Source organism: Rhinatrema bivittatum, chromosome 12, assembly GCF_901001135.1.
Source record: "Rhinatrema bivittatum chromosome 12, aRhiBiv1.1, whole genome shotgun sequence".
Classification (NCBI taxonomy): domain Eukaryota; kingdom Metazoa; phylum Chordata; class Amphibia; order Gymnophiona; family Rhinatrematidae; genus Rhinatrema; species Rhinatrema bivittatum.
In genome coordinates, this window is record NC_042626.1 from 19,540,307 (window position 1) to 19,564,817 (window position 24,511).

At 45.5% G+C, this 24,511-nt stretch overlaps 2 protein-coding genes across 4 annotated transcripts in view; one reads left to right on the plus strand and one right to left on the minus strand.

Annotated features, from left to right (window-relative positions):
* Nucleotides 1–11,369, minus strand: part of KIAA1324 (KIAA1324 ortholog) — a 90,713-nt gene extending 79,344 nt beyond the window's left edge. The window contains exon 1 of one of the 2 annotated variants that reach the window (XR_003852163.1): nt 11,179–11,369. Coding sequence is in view for 1 of the 2 variants with exons in the window: in XM_029572979.1 (XP_029428839.1) it covers nt 11,179–11,310 (132 nt within the window). In the remaining variant the exon portion in view is untranslated. The remainder of the gene's footprint in view (nt 1–11,178) is intronic. The other variant, XM_029572979.1, reaches the window with a different exon arrangement.
* Nucleotides 11,370–13,284: 1,915 nt separating this feature from the next.
* C12H1orf194 (chromosome 12 C1orf194 homolog) lies at nt 13,285–23,440 on the plus strand. Of its 2 annotated transcripts, none has more exons than XM_029573128.1 (5): nt 13,285–13,422; nt 18,463–18,579; nt 20,225–20,340; nt 22,743–22,858; nt 23,253–23,440. In XM_029573128.1, the coding sequence occupies exons 1-5, from the start codon at nt 13,342–13,344 to the stop codon at nt 23,321–23,323; spliced, it is 501 nt and encodes a 166-aa protein (XP_029428988.1). In that variant the 5' UTR covers nt 13,285–13,341; the 3' UTR covers nt 23,324–23,440. The 2 variants fall into 2 exon arrangements, with proteins under 2 accessions (XP_029428988.1, XP_029428989.1); XM_029573129.1 differs by lacking the exon at nt 13,285–13,422 and adding an exon at nt 15,849–15,994.
* Nucleotides 23,441–24,511: the final 1,071 nt, after the last annotated feature.

Sequence of the window (24,511 nt, forward strand, 5' to 3'; positions counted from 1 at the left end):
GAGAGTACTGAACAAGGACTCCAAGGGTTCTTTTTGTTTAGGACAGGCAGCAGGCTGGAGATACTGGGACAGCCCAAGGGTCGGGGCAGGCAGCAAGCAAGCATAGTCAAGTGCAGGGCAAGAGGTCAGGCCCAGGTAGCAGGCAAATGTGGTCAGAACCAAAGCAACAGATCAGGTGCAGGCAATCATGGTCAGGTCCAAAGCAAGAGGTCAGTATCAGGAAGTCAGACCAGGGATTGATGAAGACACACAAGAGACACTGGATGACACAAGCAGGGCAGGACAAGGCTGGACAAATCAGGCTGGACAAGGCAAGGCTGGACGAGACAGGCTGAGTAAGGCAAAGTGGACAGGATCGCAGGAACAAGGAACCAAGAATGCAGGAGCAAACAGAAACGAAGGAGCAACATGCACTGATTTAGGTAGGAAACCCGTTGCTGAAGTGAGGCAATGCTGTGGGGCCTTTGCTTAAATAGCCGATAGGGCTGACATCATCAGGAGTCGTCGCTCTGAGTTTTACACTGCAGGGCCTACATTATGCAAGCACTTGTGTGCACGTGCGCCTAAGGGGAGGCCGTGGCCTGGCCGGGATGGCAGCGTCAACAGCGATAGGGAAGTGATGGCAGCGTCCTGCCATGACAGGAAGCCTCCGGCAGCATCGGACAGCGGCTGGTATGAGTGCAGCAGCTCACGGGGCAGTACTGTGAGCCGCCAAACATAACCGTACCCGCCCTCCGAAGCCATTCCCCAGTCTTCTGGGTTTGGGCTTCCTGGGGAATCTCCTGTGGAAGTCCCATAATAGCTGAGGTGCTGCTCTGAGTTTCCCGCTGTGGGCCCTATAGTATGTGTGCAGATGTGTGCGCCTAAGGGGCGTCAGCGTCCTGACCAGGACGACAGCATCAGTAGCAGCAATGGCGGCGTCCTGCCATGACAGGAGGTCTCTAGTAGTGTTGGGCAGCAGCTGGGGTGAGTGCGGCGGCTCACAAGGCAATCTCGTGAGCTGCCAAACATAATAGCTATTTTTTCTTCATTTCTGTTACAAAGACATTTTAATAAAAATATTTGTGAAACCAGAGTAATAATCCACCCCTTCCTGGGTCTCTTTTTACCTCTGGATTCCTGCAAATGAGCCACTGAACTCTGCCCCATACAAAACACATGGTGCAAACACTTCACAAACTCCTTGGACATCGATGCCCAAGCCAAGGTTGACGGTTCCAGAGCTAAGGGAAAGGCCACTGCCCCTTTCTGACCCAGCGCCCCAGAAGTCACTTACACTGGCAGTTGCTCCATGGGGCTGAGAAATGGTGATTCCAGTTCACTCTCAGCAACCTGCGCATCTAAATTGGCTGCCATTCCAACCGCGGTCTCTCTCCAGCAGAAATCGACTGCCCCAAAAAGTACATAACATTTGCCATAATGGATCTGACCAAAAGTCCATCAAGCCCAGTATCCTGTTTCTAACAGTGGCTAATCCAGGTCACAAGTACCTGGCAGGATCCTAAAAGCTTGATAGATTCCATATTGCTTATCCCAGGGACAAGGAGTGGATTTTCCCAAGTCCACCTTAATAATGGTTTATGGACTTTTCTGCCAGGAGCTTGTCCAAATGTTTTTGAAACCAAGCTAAACTAACAGCTTTTATCACATCCTCCAGCAACAAATTCCAGAGTTTAATCATGCATCGATTAAAAAAACATTTTCTCCTATTTCTCCTAAATGTATTATCCTGAAACTTCAATTTATGTCCCCTAATCTTTGTACTTTTTGATTTGCGTTTACCTACTCACTCATTATTTTATAGACCTCTATCATACCTCCTCTCAGCTGTCGCTTCCCCAAGCTTAAAAGGAGGGGAGTGGGGGGAGGAGGTGGGGAAGAGGGGAAGGGAGAAGAGGGAATAGAGACCTCAAGACCAGTCTAAGAAAAAGAACGGGAAGCATCGTGGCCCACATCCTGCTCAACCATGGGAGGGAGACTATGCTTTCACCTGAGGAGCTGCCAGAGATTTTTTAAATCTTCTACTCAGGGCTATGCTCAATTGAGGGGAGGGAGGTGAAAGAAGCTGCTCTCTACAAATAATTTCTTCTTATCTTCGTCCTGAGATGCTCACCTACCATCTGCTGGAGACAGAAATTACTGGCAGGCTGAAGTCTGCACAGATGCGTATGAGGGGTGACATCAGAGAACCTGTTAATCTCTGTCTCCATCTGTTGGTCAGTGAGCATAACTCATTCATCTGGACTGGTCTGACTGGATGAAGAGGAAAGGTCAGTTGCCCCATTTAGTCTTCCCAGAGGGTGGGGTCAGGAGCAGTAGCAGTACGAATTAAAATCTACTTGTAGAAGAGTGATACAATGGTAAAATCTGTGAGTTGAGTCAGTAAGAAAAGGGCAGCAGCAACCTCAGAAGACTCTTGGCTATCACATTCCTAGTCTGAAATTTCCTTACATATAGACACTGTTCTACAAGCCAACCTAAAGGGCTAATTTTAAAAGCCCTAAGAATCCAGGAGATATGCGAGTGGCTGGGACGCACGTACTCTGCGTGGATTTTCAGAGGCCCGCAGCCACGCACCTATCTCCCGGTATGCGAATAAAGAACGAATACCAAAAAAAAGGGGGTGGGCCGGGACATGGGCGGGTCGCGACAGTGCCATCAATGCACAAGCATGTTCCGGGATCTGAGGAACGCGTAACCTGCTGCTGCTATGGACTGCAGGCAAGCATCAAAACAAAAAATTCTAGGGTAGTCAGCGGGGTTTTAGGAGTCAGGGCTGGAAAGGCAAAACTGAGGTAGGTTAGGTGGATCAGATTCTACCTGGACTGGAAGTGGAGGTGGAAGGAAAGCCAGGCCAAAAAAGAAATTGCCTTGGAACTAGGAAATTGTTAAATGCTTTGGTTCATATCCCACAAACCCCCAGGCAAAGGCCAAAATGTAGGGTGCCAACTAAATACTTGTGAGTTGGGTTGATGATTGGAAGGGAGCCATCTAGGAGACAGAGAAGTGGAAGTAAAGCCAAAAAAAGGAATATTGCATTATATAAGGTACACTTATTTATGTTCCATTATTACAGAAAATTTCCCCCAAAATCTCACAATATTGTACCATGATAGCACCAGAAGCCCCACAGTTCTAAATTCATGCCTTCTAACATCTGAAGAACAACATGCTGACAATCCTGCTACAAACTGCTGTTTCCAAGTATTTATTCCCTGTCCTACCTCTCCCTTATCTTTGTTCCCCAGTCACTACATCCATATGAAGCAACATCTGTTACCTGTTTGCTTTATTCACCAACTACCTTGAAAGTTGATATCTCTAATTGTGTGGGAGAGGGAGAAGGAGGAAGACATGGTTAAAACAACACTTGCTCAACACATAACACTGAGAGTGTTTAAAGAATTAATGGTTATGTAAATATTCTGGGGACTGAATATCACTAAGAGGCTTCAAAGGCTTAGCATTCATCGTCTGCAATCTTTTTCCCAGGTAACATGAAACGCTATTTAAAGAGTAGATATCACAAACTGAAAATACGTTAAAATATAAATCCCTACCCTCTGTATCTAAGGTTTAAGTTTTTCAGAATCCTTGATCATTTTTTGAAGAAATGGTTGTCAATAAAATTAACATTTAAAGAGCAATGAAAATGGGGCAAGAAGGCAGCCATCTTAGTTTTCTGCATCCTCAAGCTCCCATGATGCATTGAGAGTAATAATGTTTCACTGCTAACAATTGGAGGAGGTATACTTAATTCTCAGACACACGGGTAGCTCAGGATGGGGGAAGAGGGACGAGAGCACCCCCCCCCAACAAAAAGCTTTCCCCCCACTAGCTATCACTCCCCTTTCCTCACTTGGCTGGTCCACTGTTTGGTTGGAGGGTGCTTGCCAACTTAAAATTCATTGTGCCCCCTCAATGCTCCCCCATACATTTTTGGAGCTGCCACTACAGACCCAGGGAAAGAACCCACTGAAGACCTATCTGATGTATCATTAGTTTTCCTTACATATACAGAATGGGGAAAATCTATGATGATTAGCAACCTAATTGTCTTGATGCAGTAATAGATATGAAAAATGTTATTAGTGTTACCAACCAAACCTGTTATCATCATGAGATGCTTATCTAGTCCTGAAAAATCTTCAGAAGGAGAGCCGTGTTAGTCTGGAGTAGCAAAAATGGCAGGAGTCGGGTGGCACCAATTTATTGAAGCACGAGCTTTCCAGGACAGAGTCCACTTCATCAGATGCATCTGTCTTTAAAAGCTCATGCTTCAATAAACTGGTTATTCCATAAAGGGCCTCCTGTCATTTTATCTAGTCCTGGTTTTCCAAATGTCATGAAAATACCGGTTGGTACTTTTTGTCCTGTATGTACTGGGTTACGTGTTGAAAAAAATCCAAACATTCTGACTGAGCAGGCCCTGTAACTCTGGGTGCAAAGCTGCGAGCTGCAGTGCAGGGGATTTGCGTTTAGATCTCCTTTCTGTTGAGGCCAGGCATCACGGAGGGCATGCACTCTGGCCCTGAAAGGCAAGACAGATGCCTCTTCTGGTGGTGGTCTCTGCGGGCAATGAGCAGTGCTGAGGGCTTCTCTTGGGGGAAGCATCTTTTCAGCCCTTGGGCCAGCACAGGATCTCTGATTTGCCTACGCATGCCATCTAATGTGGGGGGGAAAAGATGAAGAGAGAAAATGGGGGGAAAAGGCAAACAATACCCCAACAACTTACACAGGATTATAATAATTTAATGATGGCAAGGATTTAGCTACCTTCTTGAGTAACCACTGGTAAGAACGTTCTGCAAACATTGAAAGAATCCCAAAGTCATTTTAGATAATGCCAACATATTCATACAAGTTTTCAAAGTCTCTGGCACATCTTGCAATGAATGGATATCAATTTTCCCTGCTAAAAGATGGTGCTTCAACTAAAACCATTAAGGGATACATTTCCAAAGAGTTGCTGAGCAGCCAATATTTCTGGCTATTTTTAGCCTGATATTTTTAGAGTAATTTTCAGTCACAACCTATCTGACTTCATTTTCCATTCTGCAAGAGAATACATTTAACCTTGAGGTCCTTCAGGATTACATCAAGGATCAAACTTGCAGCCACAGGTTTTCAAGACCAGGGAGTGTTGCAGTGGAGCCACAGGGACTCTAAACCAGTGATAATCCTTTAGTAAACATTAAGCAAAGCAAATTTAGGGAGACCCACCTCCAAATGCTCCTTATTGGACCAGCAGTAGGTGTGGCCCTAATAGCACCTGTATATAAGAAGCTGCAGCCTACCACACCTTTGCTGGCCCAACAGTCAATATTGAGTTTGCACTGTATTAGAAGGTTGCCTGGCCATGCTCCTGTGGTCCTGGTTTCTGGGCTTGACCTTCAGCTATGCTCCTGATTTCTTTTCCAGCCTTGGCCTTCAGCTGTGCTTGTGCTTCCTGCTCAGTCCTGGCGGCTGCCTGCACTGAAGAGCTCAACCTGTAGGGAACGGCAGCTTCAGACCACTCGGCCTCTGTCATTTTCTCTGTCCTTAGCAGAGTGGGCCGTGACAGATCATCAGATGTTTTGGACATATTATTCACAGTGACTTTCATCCTCACTGGATGGAAGTATCCAAACCTTGTTCTCAAATACTTCTTAGTTATTCTCTCTGAATCAGAAATGCCTTCCTTTTCTGTGCTGTGACTTTATTTAAGTCCATGAGAATCAAAATTATTTTCGACCCACAGTACAGATTCTCGTAACTTGACATTTTTCAGGATTTTCAATAATTGAGGGCATCTCACCACTGGTCACACTTTTTTTTTGTTCCTGATGTTATGGAAAGGAATACATGGAATTTCCATCCAAAATTCTCAATTTTTTATCTCTGACATTATTTTGCATCTTCAAAATTTCTCTTCAGGTCAGTAAAGATTTTGACTTTATCTTGTAAAAGTATCACCAGGTCATCTAATGAGGAAGTCCTTTGTTCCAATTCATCCATTCTCTATTAAACTAAAGAGAATTGTGCTATAAGAGAGGCCGTCTCCACTTTAAAAGTTTTAATTGCACTATGATTCTCTGTGCATTTAGGGGTGAATTTTAAAAGCCCTACGCGTGCCAAAGCTGGGAGATACGCACAGAAGTCGGCCGGCGCACACAGCGCGGATTTTAGAAAGTGCGCGAGTATGCACGCATCTCCTGGCACGTGCACAAAACATTTTTTTTGCAAAGAAAGGGGCAGGGCATGGGTGTTCCTCGATTTCTCAATGAAATCTGCACAGATTTACACGCACAAGGAGCTAAGCGAGTATGTCTGGCCAGCGCACACCGAGTGGATTTTAAAAGCCGCCCGTGTACACACAGATCTCCTGGTACGCGCACAAGTGAGAAAGCCCAAAAAAGGGGGGGAAGGGGAATTCTGGAACATGGGCGTTCCGGGACTTTAACATGAAATGTGAGCATAAGGATTTACACGCAAAAGCATACACCAGGGTTCCCTGCCGCGTAATTTTACTACTGCTATGGTTGTCATATAAGTAATAAAACAAAAAAAAACTAGGCTAGTCAGAGGGGTTTTAAGGGTTGGGTCTAACAGGGGGAAAGGGAGGCTAATAACCTAGAGGGATTTGGAAATCCTAGCCCTTAATGGGACAAACTGAGAATAAACTGGGAAAACTAATAATGGTGTCAGTGTACATCCCTTATAAAATTCCCCCACTTACGCGTTAGAGGTGGCATTTGTGTGCACATGCACGCATCCATATGAAATTGTGCACACATGTACGTGCTTTCAGCCTATCTTATACCATGTGCGCATATACATGTGTATGTTATAAAATGGCCCCTTCCTTTGGCGTGAGCTGGCATAGGCGCATACATGTGCACCTATGCTCCAGTATCAAAATTACCATCCCTAGATTGCCTTTACTTCCTTTGAAGGAGGACATCCCTTACAACATGATCAGTCCCTTCCCAAACTTCGTATCTCTTCATTATACAACTCTGAAGCTATGCTCTCCACTGCTCCTAGGACAGGATGCTCTGACTCTAAGAACATGATAATATATATAGCAATCCAGCCAAGAAGGGAGGATGGAAAAACAGATGTTATTCTAGAATCACATGTGAACAAGAAAAACAAATCAATCATAACAAAGCCAAGTAAGAAGGAACATATCCTACTACCTGCACTTGATAGCCCTTCCTTTCAATCAATAAACTGCTGATTAATATTCAGTTCTGCCAACTGGTATACATTATGCAAAGCTAATTTCAATGGTTCAGTTCTTGCGATCAAATACAAGGCAATAAAAACACAGCCATCATGTGGTTTTCCTCATCACCCGACTGCCCCAGAGTGGAGGCTGAAGAATCAACACGTTTAGCACTTCCCACTTTCTCTGGCTTATCCATTTGAGCCAACACTAAGACACAAATAGGAGAATTACCTTCTAAATACTCCCGTCTACATGAGTAAGCATCAGCTTCTTGATATTTTTATTTGCACATTGTATTCTGCATAATTTAGAAGATGGAAGAACAGTTGATTGTCCTTTTTTTGGAAGAGGGGTCTGATTTGTAGAGTTATTCAGTGATTATGATTTAGTCGTGGCTTAATTTCCTTATTTTATCATTCCATTCATGTTTTACAAATAGGTGAAGCCAACATTTTGCTGTTAGTACAGGCAAAGACAGCCTCCATCTACAGTGCAAGGAGAATAGTCATCAGTGGGAGGGTGCTTCATGGGGAATACTGCAAACCTGGTGGATATAACTGGCATGTTTTCTTCTAGCCCTCTCTCATGCTCCGACATACTACTTCATTAAAGCAATGGATGTAGCCAATGTCTATAATGTAACTGCTGTAGGGTAGAGTTTAAAGAAGAGTTTCTTTACATCAGTGGTAGATATAATTTTTATTTTCAGCTATAGAATTACATCTCTCTGCTGAGGAGGGAGGACAAAAAAAGAAGAAGCCCCCCATATCATCAGAGAGCAGCTCGACAAGCTCCATAGATGAGTGTGTGCCTCCATACGTCTCTCCTCCAAAGTTATAGGGCATACTAATAAAAATATATTTCAATTTGTAAAGACATATTTAAGAATCAATTATTTTAACTTACAAAATATGTCTGATATTTCTTTGTTAATATCATAGAGTCTGTAGGTGTGTATGCAAGATTATTTCTGAAGTGGAAATGGGGCTGATAGTGAATTATGAATGTATGCGTGTGTGTTGGTAAAGTGCTCTTGTATGTCATTCTCATACTTAGCACTGAGAGTGTAATATGGGCCAGAGCCAGCCTCTGTGGGAAAGTGACAATGTAGCTCCGAAATGGAGATTTAGATATTGTGGTTAGTAATTATTTGCAGTAGTGATGACACATGACTCTTGGAATCTCATGCACATATCAGTGTGTGAGATACAGCAATGCTAATATGGAGTTGGATCTATGAGCTAAGGGTGGTAATGGAAACTGGGAATGTTTTGACATGATCGAATGTGTGTGACGTGGAGACAGGGATAAGAAAAAAATAAAGAATGTGTTGATTAGGAAAATTAATAGAGCTACTGGGAGGCAGGATGGGCACTGTTTAGCCTACTTTCTGAAGGAAGGTTTATGAGATTGTGGGTGTGTGTGGCACCAACTTTTTTGTTTGGTGCTCTATCCACGTCAGATTTTCGGGACTTGTCAATGGGAACATGAAGACCATGAAAGCAGTGGGGTTTCTGTTGATCCATGTATATGTGCACACACACATCCGGGAAAGTAGGATTCTTTAATTCTGGATGCAACTTCCTGTTAAAAGGCAAGTGCTGCCAAAGTAGCCTAAAAAAGCAGCAATGGCACTTTTTAAAGCACCATTTCTACATACCATTCACAGGCTGTTAAAACCAGGGGCATTTCCTTTCATCATCTTCAGTAGGATTTTTAGAAAGAGTTAAAGATAAAAGAGGCAGTGGATGTTTCTAAAATCAAAGAAAGCTTTCAAAAAGTGATAAAATAGCTACACCATAACATAGTAAATGATGGGCGATAAAAAGATAAAACTGAGATTCATGACAGAAATTAATGGGAGCTGCACGGCGGTGGTAGATGCCAGAGCTGGAAACACTCCTGCCTGAGTCTGGTGCAAATAATGAGGGTCTGAGTCCCCGAGGTGAATAAAAGCTGCGGATGTATTTGAGTGAATCGTCCTTGTGGACAGGAAACCGGGTGGATTTGAGGATGTTAGAGGAGTGTCTATGATGACCCCAAATATCTCCCCTCCCACCGCCATCAATCTTGTCGACAAGAAGTAAGTTCCCCTACATGCATTTCACGACAAGATTGATGGCGCTGGGAGGAGCCAGGAATGCTGTTAATTCTCCAGCCCCTGAAGCAGACGCATCAAGGCGAAACACTGACAGAGTCGGGCAGACATGCAGCTCTACGTTTAAAAGAGGGACTTCGCAAGCAATAAGATAAGTTTTGATTGGATTAATATCTACACACTTTGAGTAGAGTGTTTTTGAAGGAGAGTTGATATGGAATAGTACCTTTGGGTTACATAATTTTTAGAAAAAATAAAAAAAGTCAACTGGCTATTTCACGAGATGGGAGTTTCTTACACTTATTAAAGCAAAAACGGTACTTGTCTCCATTGGAGTAAACCAAAAAGTGGTTTAGACCTCAGTCAGGGGTACCTGACTGTTTTGTCAGGAATACATTGAATCCCCTTTGTTTGTATTTTGGTGAGTACCCTAAGGGAATTCCACAGAGGCTTTTATATATTTATATTTGGTGTACATATGATATGCCAGAAGACCAGGACTCCCATCATGAATATCTTCTTAAAAGCCTATTCCTCTCCCTCCCCACCCCCAATATGTATTGTATGCCCATTTCAAAACACAGTGTGAACAACCCACAGCAGTATATAAATACAGGAAGACCAAGAAGTAAGTTCCCCTTCATGCATTTCACGATTCAAGTAATTTGGGGAAATTAAGCATTTATTGAATGGTTCTTCAGTAATTTTGCCTGAAATCAACAGCATCTTCTTTTCTCACCTGTCAGCTAATATCTAAGCCTTTCAAAGTCAGAATTTCATGTTTAATTAGATCACAAAAAGTATCTCAACATTCGAGATTTATGTATCAAAATGTCACTGCTTGCAAGAAGGAGGAAAAGTCCTTTCAGGTTGGCACAGTGTTATTTTTCAAACCTTGCACTTCCAAAATAAACATCAGTAAGGATAATGCCATTATTCGCCCTGTCCCTTCAAAGAATCCAGAGAAAATGATTTCAGATACTTCTATTACCTGAACAAGTAAAATATAAATGTGTATTCCTCAAAATTACTTGATCCAACATTTAGAAAGGTATAACAAATCCTGCTTGGCAGACTGTCTTCTTTTCTTTGGCATACACAGTGTGGTTGTACCATATGGTAAGGACTGACAAAGAAACATTTCCAAGCAGTATACCTGTTGAAATATTTATATCTAACGATTTTGTTTTTGAAAAGAAATACAGAAATACATGAAACAAATCAATCATAACAGCAATGAAGCAAAAGCAAACAAACAAAAAAACAACTGTACTCTGCTTCCTGACATTGACACTTTTTAATTTCAAGCTGGCTCTCCTTTATGTACAGTGCTGACTCTTTCTAACAAACCTTACAAAGCAATCATTTCATTATTTGCTGTAGCCGGACCTGCTATGAGAGTCTCCCCCCACCCTTTACCATGGCCTGCTGCCAGCCCTTTTGTTACAGTGGAAGCAGAACAAGCAGACTCGGCAGTCAGAGTAATGAAGAAGGGGGATTTCGGACGAGAATAATATGCATTTCTGCATTATGTTATGAGGCGCTGTCAAGGTGCATATCCCCAGCCCAACACCACCACTACCAGCAGCAGTAAAAGGGGTTGCGATCCCTCTGTTACTGTCATTGCTAATTATTTTTGCAGTCTTCTACTGTTTATCTTCCCCCCAACCTTCCTAGCTGCATGCTGTCAGAGGGGTAATACCCCCTGCCCAGGGCTAGGAAAGAAAGACTGAGATTCCTGGCCAGAGGACTGGGGTGGGATCTGCTTCTTTTCGCTGGGCTCCGGGCACAGCAGAGCCAGGCGAGGCGAGGCGATCCGAGCGAGCGATGGCTGCTGATGTGACAGGACCAAAGCTTGCGCGCTTACCTCTTTGCAGACGTGCAGGCCCTGCTCCTGCGCCCTAGGGAGGGCAGCCAGCGCCCCGAGCAAGAGGAGCAGGAGGTGCCACTGCCGATGATCGTACCCTGCTGCTGCTGCCGCCGCCGCTGCCCGAGCCATGCTCCCAGCTCCCGTGTGCGAGACAGAGAGGGGTCGGAGTCCAGCTTTCCTGTCGCAGGTGTGAGACCTGCCCCGGCTCCGCCCCCCTGCCGCCCCCTCCCCTCAGTGCAGGTGTGAGACCTGCCCCGGCTCCGCCCCCCCCCCTCCCGTCCCCACCCCTCAGAGCAGGTGTCGGACCTGGCCCAGCTCCGCCCCCCCCCCGCCTGCCGTCCCCTCCCCTTCTTTCAATGCAGGTGTCAAACCTGCCCCGGCTCCATCCTCCCTTCAATGCAAGTGGGAGAACTGCCCTCAACCCCGCCCCTCACCTCAATGCAGGTGTCAGATCTGCCCCAGCTCCACCCCCTTCCCTCAATGCAGGTATGAGATCTAACCCCACTCTGCCCCTTCTCTCAGTGCAGGTGTAAATTCTGCTTCTCCTGCCCCAGCTCTGCCACCCTCCCCACTCAGTGCAGGTGTGCCAGCTGCATCTGCCTCTCCTGCCCCAGTTCTGCCCCTCCCCTCTTTGTCAAAGCTCCGATCCTCGGGTTTTTTTTTTTGGGGGGGGGGGGTGTCTGAATTTACACCGGTGTCAGATTTGCTCCTCTCCTGTTCCGGACTCCTAACGGGAAGGTGAGGAGCTTGGGAGGGAGACCGGACGGCGACTGCTAACAGATTTCTTTCCCATCTCGTGTTTCAGGCCTCATAGTGCGCCCCCACGCGGCCTCGTAGTGCGCTGGCCTGCTCAACGACCTCCCACGTGCGGCCGAACGGTCCCGGCTGCAACTGCCGGCCAGGGCAGTGCGCGCGGGAGTGGGACAAGCACACAGAATCCGTCTCCATGGAAACGGGGCCGCGCGCCACTAGTCGTGCCTTCCAGTTGAGCGTTGCGTTCCCGCGCGTCTTACGTGCACGCGCTGCGTCTGTCCGCTGCCATAGTTACTTGCACGCCCGATTCAAATTAATGAATCATCTTTATTTCTTTTTCCTTTTCTCCCTCTCTCTTCATTTCCTTCTGAGACCCTTGTACGCCAAGTTTCTAGCTACCTTGTTGCCTTGTTCGCAGCATCCAAATCGCGTTCTTCTCAGCTAGGGAAGCCGAAAAACTCTCCAGCTCTGTGCACCTCCTTTTGAAGGCTCCAGTTGCATACAATGACTGAGAATAGGGACACAGACTTTTTCTCTGTGTCTTCAACAAACCTCTCTATAACACACCACCATGAGTTAAAAGGCACCAGATCCCAGTATTAAAATGGTGCCTTGTCAGGAACACCATTACATTACCCATGCAAGTGGGCTTTTGAAAATTACTACAATATATGCCATTGAATTGTCCATAGGATTTACAGTGAAAGTGCACTTTACCTACTTAAAAGGCTTTTGAAAATTGCTACAATGGAGTTACATTTACACATGTAAATTATTTTGAAAATTCACTTGTTAATGTGTAGTTTCTGTGTTTATTTATTTATTTATTTATTTATTTAAATTCTTTTAATATACCGATTCTCAAGACGAGGTCTTATCGTACCGGTTTACAATGAACTAGGGGTAACCAGACCACGTGAAGTGTCCTGGGCCGACCACGTGATGTGTCCTGGGCCGGCCAGGGTGGCGAATACCCGGGCCGGTCCGACATCATGCGTCCACCGCTGTCCACCGGCTAAAAGCTGCCACGCAGAGACATTTTTAAATAACATTATTTTATTTAAATCATTTAAAAAACTTGTTAGTAATAATGGATAAACAGACAAATGTATGCTTTTCACCTGTAGGTAAAATACAAAGAATTAAATAATATTTTAATAATAGGCTTTTCTCCAGGAAAGAGTTAGAAAAAATGAGGAAAAGTCCATAATATGATTCAAGCCACTTGGATGCAGAATATTCAGTCTGTCAGTCCCTCAAGCAGGTTTATGTCAGGCTCCGCCCCTTCACTTTATGTCATAGCTCACTGTGATGTCACAGAGATAGGTTACCTGGTGATGGCGGCAGAGGTGGTAAACAAATTAGGCTGCTCCCGCAAAGCTCGATCCTGGCCTGCAGCACTCTGCCATGCCGCCGACCCGCGACCCCTTCCCCTACCCGCGCTACGAGAATGATGTCACGTTCACTGGCAAGGCTCCAATCACACAGGTACCAGACCACAGGCGGGCGCGGCCAGGGCCTTCTGACATCATGATGTGAATGAAATAACAGACACAACAGCCTTGGAGAGATGGGAATGGACGGGGGGGAGGGGGAGGGGGCGGGGGTCAGGATCAAGGTCAGGATTACGGCTGGAGGTTGCCACCTGACCAGCTGATTCCATTCAGGTTTTTGTCCCCCTTGCATCTGTGGCAAACGTGCCAAGTCTCGGGCATTATACAAGAATCATGTAAGGGGAAGCCCATCCTCCCATGCGTTTACAGGCCGATGCAATATCGGCGCAGAAAACGGGCGATGCACCTCTCCGGGACGCCCATGTAATATTTAAATAGGCTGCCGCAGTAAAAAGGAGGTGCAAGGGGAGACTGTGCTTCCCCTAGAGCCTCCTTGGCAGCCAGGCACACAGGAGAGGTGGCTGCCAGTGCAGGTTAGGAAAACGGACGCTCAATTTTACGTTTTTCTAGCCTGACCACTGGGGATATTTAAAAATTTGTTTTCCTTATCGCCACATTATTAAGTCAGAGGAACCGATAAAAGGAACAGAAAAGCTGTATTGTCTGCTTTTCTGTTAAATTTATGTTCCTCAAGAATTAACACCTGCTCCGGGCAGGCGTTAATTATTGAGAGTAAGATTGTGTGCGTTGGGTGCACATTTTCTGTTTTGCTCTGATGCTCGGCCTCCGTGACATCACTCAGCTTTGACAAGGGGGCTCCTTATACAGCTGAGGCCCTGATCAATTGCCCTGCTTGTCCTCTCCTCCTCTCCCCCCCCCCCAAAAAAAAAAAAAAAAAAAAAACAGCTCTGCAGTTGTGGGGAACACCTCGGCTGCTCCAGTAAGAGAAGAGCAGCTCACAGCCTCCTTCCATTTGCAGCTACCTCCTAGAGAGAGGGTCATGACCCCTGTCTGGCTCTAGAGAGGGGACAGGGGGATGAGGCTGCTGGTCTGGAACAAGGTGGCTTTGAATATTAAATAGAAAGTTACATCGCTGGGAATAATTTTGGATTCCTCATAAGAACATAAGAAATTGCCATGCTGGGTCAGACCAAGGGTCCATCAAGCCCAGCATCCTGTTTCCAACAGAGGCCAAAACTAGGCCACAAGAACCTGGCAATTACCCAAACACTAAGAAGATCCCATGTTACTGATGCAATTAATAGCAGTGGCTATTCCCTAAGTAAAATTGATTAATAGCCATTAATGGACTTCTCCTCCAAGAACTTATCCGAACCTTTTTTGAACCCAGCTACACTATGGATTCCTCCATGACTATGGAAAAACATTTTCACCTTTAGATAAATATTTTTAGTCAACTGAGAACAATATTTATCTAAAGGTGAAAATGTTGAGACAGTTTAGATCCTTTTTGGATAAATCTGTTTTAAGATCAGTGGCCTCTCCCAAATTGACTATTGTTAACTCTTTGCATGTGGGCCTGTCAGGGAAATTGCAAATGCTTCAGAACTTGGCGGTTGGCGTGGTCATGGGGTAGCACTAGGCAATCGCATGCAGGACCTTTATTAAAAAGCCTGCACTGGCTGCCACTGATAACACATGGCAAATTTAAAAATCTAATATTGGCATTTAAAACTTTGCATGGCTTAGACTCCCAACAATTGTGGGGGTTGGTTGAAATGGGTAGAATCTGGGCAGAATGTACATTCAGCCGAAAGACGTCTGTAGAAGATTACAGTGGTTAAATCTTTTTGACCTGTGCATCTCCAAAACAGGGCTTTTTCCTCCCTGTTACCAGCACTGTGGAATGAACTGCCACAAAAGTTAAGGGAGGAAACACCTACTGAAATTTCATAAGCAGTTGAAGACCTGCTTGATGACAGATACTGAGGAAGGCTGATTTGCTAAGTAGGCAGGCAGTATATTTTATTTTATGATATTTTATTTGTTTAAGGCTGGATAAAAATTGTTAAATGTTTCTGTGATTTTACATTGCACATTGCCGATTAATAAATAATTTTAAATAAATTAATAAATGACCCCCCCCACACACACACACACACACAGACCTGGAGCTTTCCCTTCCAGTTGCCCCCCCCTCCCCCCAAACCCTGGTCTGACAACCACTTTCATTGGTTGGAGGGAAAGGCACTTAGCACTCGCCCATGGCCCACCCTGAAATTCATGGTGCCCCCTCTATGCCCCCATGTACAAACATTTTAGGAGCCACCACTGCCCTTCTAATTGTCCCCATGGTCCTCCGCTTTAATGTCATTCCGTGGAGAACCAGCCCAGCTGTTGCGCTGTGTGTGTTTGTGTGGTAGAGAGGACACAGATGAGCTTCTGCTGCCGCACCTTCTCCTTCTAACATCCCTCCCCGCACGCCTCCTCCCTTTCTCGTCGTTGCCTGAATCGGTACTTCTGTAAACCCTGGAAAGCGGAGCCAGGCTCCTTGCCATGCAGCCGAGGCTCTCCATGCCCTGCCTCCTGCCCCTCCTCCTCAGGACTGGGGTGTTTGTTTACAGAAGGCTGCTATGGAGCTGTGAGTGCCTCTGCTTCCCTGGAACTGTGCAGGGATGGCAGACACGCTCTTCTCTCTGGGGCTGGTGAGTATTTCTCAGGTCTGCTTTACTATTCAGGGCCTTCCCTTCCTGTTGGTCTACTTAGATTTTTAAGGATGTGATGGGTAGGCAAAAGTGCAGGACCGGATTTCAGATTTCGGCACCCATAGTAGCCAGAGTGCCACGGCAGTGCCACCACTTTGAAGCTGGACCGGCACGTGGCCCTCAAGCAAGCAGACGTAGGATTCTCTTTGGCCTGGATACCGGGCGCCTTCAGAATTTGGTTTCGGAAGCAGTTGCCTGTGCCTAAATTCGGGCCTGAGAAGTGCCTAAAAGCCCCAGTTCTAAAGATTATAAACTGTACATTGACAGATGTAGGTTTATTGTAACTGTCTGGCAGAAAGGAAAGATAAAGGAAGAGTCATAAAGATCAGTGTTCAGAAAACAACTCTACTCTGCAGGTGTAGAGTTTTAACTCTTCATCAAACTGTCAGTGTCTGTTTTCTGTTAATCTGTACCAAAATACCTTCCTTGTATTTTTTTAATGCTTTGTTAGTCATTTCCTTTCAGATTTTCTCAGCTGTTTTGGCAATTTCCCCTGAAAATTAAGCAGTATTCAGACGTGAATATTAAAAGTCACAGAAGGTCCACACGGATTCATTATTTAAAGATGACCCATCAGTTCCTTAATGCCATCTTAGTGTTGAAAGAAGCAGGTGAACCTGACACTGGGGAGGGAATCTAAAACTGTGGTAGTTACAAACCTTTTATTTCAGTGCATGAGGTTGGTTCCATTCACTTATGGTAATTACTATGTTACAAATGTATGTGCCAAATGATAAGCTTGTCTTTGTGTGCTCCTTACCCTTTTTTCCCTATGCAGGACCCTGCCAGAGCATCTGGCGCCCTAAGAGAACCTCTAGTCATGCACCCCTCCCCCAAATTACCTCCAGCACAGTGGCAGTGGCTCCAGCACAACGCTTTGCTATTGCTTCCGGCACAGCGCCTCTCTGGGCCTTGTGCTGGTGGGATTTTGCTGCCCCCAACATTTTTTTGCACTGTAGGCGACCACCTAGTCTGCCTAACGGAAGAACAATTACAATTTAAATAAAACCAAAGAAAGCTAAAAATCATATTGTGTTGCTCCTTTCATTTATGTAAGGATGGCAGAAAAAGACCAAATGGTTCATCCAGTCTGTCCAGCAATACAATTCTCAAATCTTTCCAGATCTGTATCTTGAACACCCGAAAAATTTCACTCTTTGGCCTTCAGTCTCATTCTCTGTGGTGGTAGATCTCACTCTTCGGGATAGATCATCCTTGGCATCTCTGCTATGGATGACAAGTCCATAGGTGCCATTGGGCAAAACTAGATCTGTATCAAGCTCTCAGCAGCAAAACTTCTGATACTGTCCCACATAGGAAGCTCATTAAGAGCCCTAGCAACATTGGTGAAAGAATGGATTAAAAACGTAATAGACCACAGAGAGTAGTGGTATATGAGGAACGCCTCAAGGACTGGTCCTTGGTCCACTTCTGTTCACTGTCTTTGTAAGTGATATTACAGAGGGGTTAGAAAGAAAAGTCTGTCTTTTTGCGGATGACACTAAGATCTGCACCAGAGTGGATGCTTCTGAGGGAAGACAGAATTAAAAGTGATCCAAGAAAGCTTGAGGTTTAATGCTTGACATTTAAGATTCAATTCAAAAAGTGAACAGTCATGCCTTTGGGCTACAGAAATCTGAGGGGGAATGAGAGGTGAAAGACTGGTATGCACCAACCAGAAGACACCCCAGAGTGATCTCAAGGTAGCAAAACAGTGTGATGAGGTGGTGGCCAGAGACCGAGGCATGCTAGAGTGCACAGGGAGAAGCATAACAGGCAGAAAAAAGGGAGGGATAATGCCTCTGAACAGGTTATTGGCGAGGCTTCACCTACCGTAGGTCATATCTCAGACAGGACCAGAGGCAGGCAAACAAAATGGTGCACAGTTTGCACTGAAAGCCATATGAGATGAGACTTAAGGGGGGGATATGATAGAGACATTTAAATACCTGAAAAGCATTAACAATAATTCTGTGTGGGAGCCCTATTGGATTTGGAGGGGAGTGGAAGTTCATTCTTAGAGTTTGTGCCATTTCCATTGATGTGTCTAATTGCTTTCTGAAAAGAGAGACTATGTCTGTATTGTTTGTGCAGTTGAAAAATAAACAGTTTTATATATATATATATATATATATATATATGTATATATATATATATATATATATATATATAAAGCATTAATAATGTACAAAACTCTAACCTTTTTCAATAGAAAAGAAGTTGTAGAACTAGGGGTCATGAGCGTATGAGAATTTATATTGCGCATCTACTCAAAGTGAATGAATCTCAACTGGGCAGACTGGATGGACCATTTCTTGACTATGTGACTCTGCAGTTGTTTTGAAAGCCACTGGATCTCTTTGTGCTTGTAAAGTGCATTAGAATAAAACAATGACTTTCTTTCTCAGAGAGCCGCCTATTCCAAGCCAACCCACCTTTCCCAGCAGGAAGACCCCTGGCATCGTCTGAATGCCACGGCAACGCTCTCCAGCACTCGCAGGGAAGTCTTCTACTTTGACCCACAGGTGAGGGACTTCAGAACCCTGAACAGCTCTCTGCTTGGGACCCAAGGAAGAAGCATGGCGGTAACATAAAAGCCACCACAAGATTAAGTCACAATCTTTTTCTTTTCTGGGGTACGGGACAGAATAATGGCCTAGGAAGCAGGAGTCCTGGTTACTGACACTTGCTAACTGCAGTGACAGTCCCGTCTCCCCTAGTACCTTGGAAGTAAAATTGAAGACTCGCTCGCGGGCGCACATGTGCGTGCGTTTCCCAGCACACAGATATGGACGTGATTTTATAACATATGCATGTATATGCGCGTATACGTACATGTGTTGTAAAATTGGCTCTATGCACATACATGTGCGCACGATTTTATATTGACACGTTCATCTGCGAGCATATGGCGATTTGAGTGCGTAAGTGGGGGGAATTTTAAGAGTTATGCGCACCAACACAATTACCTGTTTCCCCAGTTCAGCCCAGTAAAGGAAAGGACCTCCTAAACCACCTCGTTAACTTGCCTCCCTTTTAACATATCAGCCCCGAGCCTTAAAACCCCATTGACTAGCCTCGTTTCTTTTGTTACATAATTTACATGCCTCCATAGCAGAAGTAAAGACCCTGGTGTGTGCTTGTGCACATAAACACACGCAGACTTCATGGAGCAGTCCCGGCCTACCCATGTCCCATCCAGACCATACCCATGCATTCTCCTTTGGGTGAAAAACATTTTTATACACATACAGGGTGATATGCGAGTATCCGTGCGGGTTTTAAAATGCGCACGGCATACGCCGTGGCGAGTCATGTGTGAATCTCCCGGCTTCGGCTCACTTAGGGGTTTTAAAATCTGCAGTGGCCCCCTTCAGCACCTCCTTAATGCTTGCAGGGTTCACTTCTGCAGTAGCATCCCTCATCCTGGGGCTTCTCTGAGATTAACCCTCAGTGTTGCTCTTTGGCCAGCAGTGGTTGCCATCAAAGTGGCAGCCAGGCATCTTCTCTGTCAGAACACTTGTATATCATTTCCATGGCCGAGTCTGTGTCCAGCCAGCCCCACTGGACAGGGGACTCCTGTGCAGCACGTCTGAGCTACTGGGTCCTCCCCAGGCCCTGCTCCTTTAAAGTTTTCTACAGTCTTAGTCACCATGTTCCCAATTATTATTATATCTAATAATGTATTTATAACAATAATCCTGCCTCAGAACTCATGGCATCCATGACACTTCCAGTGCAGCCCTGGCCTGTACTGTACTGTCGCCATTTTTGTATGCCCTGCTGAACACATCTTTATCCATCCGAGTCATGTTTCATTCAGTGGTCTCTGGGGTGCAGACCTGCCACCTTTTCTACCTTTCTGTAGCTTCCTCCTGCTGCTCTATGAAATCTTTTATTTGGGGGGGGGGGGGGGAAGTGTTTGCAGAACATAAATCACATTAAAAAAAAAAAGTAAATAAAGAGTGTTGACAATATAGCATGCTATGAAGTAAGAAAACCTAGCTAAGGACACAGTTGCAGCAGTAACCTGGAAGCTGACTGGCCTCAAGGAGGCTGGGGAAGGTGACACCTGAAGGACGGAAGGATTTGTGCTTTTCATTACCAATTCCAGCCGAGCACTGGGTTGGAGATCTGAGTCCCTTTCTTTTCTCTGTTTGCTTCTTGTAGGCACCCAATGACAACCTGGACTTTAGCCTGAAGGGTCTGTACAATCACCACGAAGATGTACTGAAAAACAAGAATGAGATTATTTTCCAAAAAGAGACCTTCCGCGAGGATCACGGGTGAGGCAAGGGCAGAGGGGGAGTCAGGGAGGGAATGAGCATGCATGAACACGGCAGCAGGTTCAGACCACTTTATTGGCATGATAAAGTAACATACAGAATGATTAAATGGAAAGGGGGAAAATGACCAAAAGATAACGAGCAGCAACACAGAGGAACCTTAGACAGTGTCCCAGTATTTCTCAGCAGGTTGCTCCTGTCTTACCATGTCCACAAATTCAGTCTCAGCCTCCTGATTTAAATGACTGCACAAAATCAGTTGGCGCTGCCGGTGCACTCTCCCCCAGGTGCCACAGAGTGAACATCAGCAGTGCATCACGAGACGTGCTTGGAAAACTGCCATGGCTGCCCGCTGTCTTAATGACGGCAGAAAAGGACCAAATGGTCCATCCAGTCTGCCAAGCAAACTTCTTATCTGCCGCAATGTGGAGGTTACCTCCATGTTTCTCCATGCAGTTATTTGACGAGCCTTCTTGGAAATTCAGACAGTGCTGGCGTATTTTGCTTATGGACCTGGCCTTAGAAGCCGTCCTGTGCTTTTTCCCTTATGCCTGCGTATCAGTACCCCAGACCATAAAAGTCAGGACCCTCAGTGGTTGTTGTCTGAATCCTTCTGCCATTGAAGTGGAGAGCAATGTTGGAGTTGCATCAAAAGCACCAAGGCTTATTGGTTAAGGGTGGTAGCCGCCGTACCAGCAGGTTACTTTTCTTCATTTCCATCCTCTGGCCTTTAGGGATCCACAGTGTTTATCCCATGCCCCTTTGAATTCTTTGACTGTTTTTGTCTTCACCACCTCCTCTGGAAGGGCAGGAGCTGGCACATGCTTGCCATCGGCTTTCAGGTTCATTGTATTATGGGGTTCTTTCCTATGGGGCGTCATCTCTTCACGTGTCAATAAAACACTGCCCATCACAGAAGCATAGCGACCTCCAGGCCCTTCTCATCTGCCCATATGCTCCCTTCCAGCATCAGCATAGCAGATAGCACTTCACACTGGCTTTACCCTTGTTCCCCTACCATTAAGGACCTTTTGTGCTTTTCCCATTCAGTTTGGGATTTTTTTTTTTTTTTGGCTTGGCAGTTTTCCTTCTACTTCTCTGGGCTTCCAGCTCAGACAGAACCAATTTCTATTGAGCTACAGTGCCGTGAACATTCATTCATAACTATCCTGGGTTTTACTCTCTTCCCCTTTCATATAGCTCAACAATTGCAGCAATAGGTCTGGGGCAGGGGCTACAAATCTCGGCACCCTCCAGAGCAGGGATAGGCAACTCCAGTCCTGGAGAATCACAAACAGGTCCACAATGGATATGCATGAGATATATTTTCATACACTGATGCCACATATATCACATATTCATTGTGGATGTGCTGAAAACCAGGCCTGCTTGTGGCACTCCAGGACCGGAGCTGCTTACCCCCTGCTCCAGAGACTGGTGCACATCCACCCTGAATCTGGCTGCTAAGTGTCACCGTTGTGCGAGAGGTGAGACTCCCTCCTTTCAGGGGCTGTGAATGCTCCCTAGACAGAAGCAGCAGCCATCACTGGAAATTCAAACCCATGGCAGAGCAAGGCAATGCCACTGAGCAACTGGGTTGGCACCTTGTTTTGGGATTCTGTGGGCATTTTTGCCCTGTCACTGATGACAGGACTTACATCATCCATTACCCTTTCTGTTATGTATTAATGTTTTATTAAGGGTTAGAATTTTGGGACATTGATTTCAGTTTTCCATTGTGAACTAACCTTGACCAGAGCAGTGCCAGAGAGAAGAGGGGAGAAGGGTGTGTGAAATGGGGGATTCGGAGCAATAATTCAAGCAAGTCTGTCTTGCACTGATGTCAGAGAAAGGGAACAGCAGATAGATTTGCTGTTCAACACCCACTGCTGGTATTTCTTAAATGATACGGTCATTTTTCAGCATTTCTGACCATAAATAGAAAAACAAAATGTATTGCATAATGTAGGGAAACTTTGGACACTGAAAAGATGGGCAAAAAGCTGAATATGCTTCTACTGAAAATGTGTATACAGGAAGCAGCACTGACCCCCACAGCTCTGCCAATGCCCTCCAGACCAGTCCCTGCAGCATTGACCCCCACAGCTCTGCCAATGCCCTCCAGACCAGTCCCTGCAGCCCCTCCTGTTATTTCAGTACTGAGACTGCCATTGCACCTCACTGCTGCACCCGCTGCTGCTCTAGTGCTGAACTTCACCGACATGCACACTTACATAGAATTCAGGTAACTACCTGATATTCCCTTCTTAGCAAACTATTTTTAATGCAAATTCCTTTTTGCTAATTTAGTACTCAGCCCGAAATGTGACACTTGGGTGCTTGATGGAGCTGAAAAGCATCACCGACTTTTGTTTTGCTCTTTCCCCACTGCTACATTTCAGGAGAATTCTAAAGAATCGCGTGAAGGAACGTCCTCCTTCAGACAGGCCGAAATACCTGGTGAGGGAGTGGGTGAACCCTAGGAAGGAGAACATTCACTGTATAGAGGGAGCGATTGGTAAGACACCCCAGAGAGCGTCCTGCTTACGCAAGAACAGGATGCACGCGTGTTCTGTTTTACAACCTGACCACACACAGAAAAACAAATTCAGCTGCATTTCATACACGACACCCATGGGCAGGTCTAGGATTTGAAAAAGGGAGGGTGCAGATGGGGGTGATCATCATCCCCCCCCCCCTACTCCTTCTTCCCCCTCAAGCTTTATCTTCTTTTCTGCCCTCTCTCACCTTTCATTCTTCAGCTATGTCAGAAGGGACGGCAATGCCAGGGGAAAGGGTCAGGATCTGACCAGAGATGTTACTGTTGGGCACTTCCCCATTAGGACTGGAGATATCATCCAAAGGGAAAACTGAGCAATAAGAACCTGCATGTCTTTTGTTTTCCCTCTCAGAGAGTCATCACACCGCTGCCACCAACAGGGGATACTCCAGGAAGGACGATGGAGGTTTCTACTCTATCTGAAGGCGCTTTGACTTGGTCACTTCATCCTCACATCACCACACTGCTACCTCTGTTCCCACTCTCCGCCATTTGCGGCTTCTGTCACTTCTTTAATTAAATAAAGTTTATTACCTGACAGCAGAGTTTGTTACACTAAGATGGGGCCTGATGTGACAAGAATGAGAAACAAACATGTATGAACTTCAATTTTTGTGCGCAAAATCATGGTTTATGTGCACAAATCATTTTTTTGTGCAGAAAATATTCGTGCACAAAAAACTACATTTCCTGTGCATAAAATACAATGTGCAGAAAACATTTTGTGTGCGCAGAAATCATATTTCATGCACGGAAAATATGGTTTGTGTGTAAATCATGTTTGCTGCAGATAAATCCCCAAGTACCGGACCCCTGTGTCACCAACTCCAGGTTCAATCCCTACTGGTCCCAGAAACTTTACTCCATTTCTGACCAGGTGTTTACATTTCTAGGGTTAAGAAAAAGATTAAGCCTATGCAGCTCCTCATTGGTTGGTAATAGCCAATGCCTGCCTCAACCTCAGATGTATATACCAGGGCACTAACCAATCTGCACAGTTGCACGCACACATTTCTTGTGCACAAAATCCCTTGCTGCATCGGACATACAGGTTGCCCACAAAAGTGTGCAGGCTAACATCGGGCTCTCTAATAGAAATATGTGGATATTTAGAGCTGGCTGGAAGAGCTTGATCACTGCATGTCAGATGGGGCAGGTGCTGGGCTCACGTGACTGCACGAGTCCTCCTGCGCACAGTATACGTATCCCACATACTGCACATGCTGGGTTAACGAGGATGTAATGCCCGCCTTCCTCGTATCAGATGCCTGGCAGCCCCCACCTCTGTTTTTCTTATATTGCCCTGTTCGGCCAGGGGCCGGCCCACTATTTCTGAGAGAACGCCAGACCCTTTGGAGGGGGCTCGGATGCTCTTTGCTGCTGCATCTCTCCACTCTTCTTGCCACCTGAGACGGCTTTTACTGCTGTTCAGAGAGCTGGTGCCGGCCTGAAGGCAGGAGCCCAGGGCCAAGAAAAGGGAACGGAAGGAATGCATTTCCAGCAGAAATGATTTTGTTATGTCTCGAGCATATTATTGGCATGGTCAGAGCGAAAATCTGAAGAACTCACTTGTTACTTCAGGCAGGTGCCAGGTGAACACATTGGGTCATA

Excerpts from the sequence above, each read along its gene's own strand:
- C12H1orf194 (XM_029573128.1), top strand. The coding sequence starts at position 13,342 with ATGCCGCCGACCCGCGACCCCTTCCCCTACCCGCGCTACGAGAATGAT. Across the intron at positions 20,341-22,742 it reads ACCTTCCGCGAGGATCACGG|GAGAATTCTAAAGAATCGCG; the intron begins GTGAGGCAAGGG and ends GCTACATTTCAG. Across the intron at positions 22,859-23,252 it reads CTGTATAGAGGGAGCGATTG|AGAGTCATCACACCGCTGCC; the intron begins GTAAGACACCCC and ends TTTCCCTCTCAG.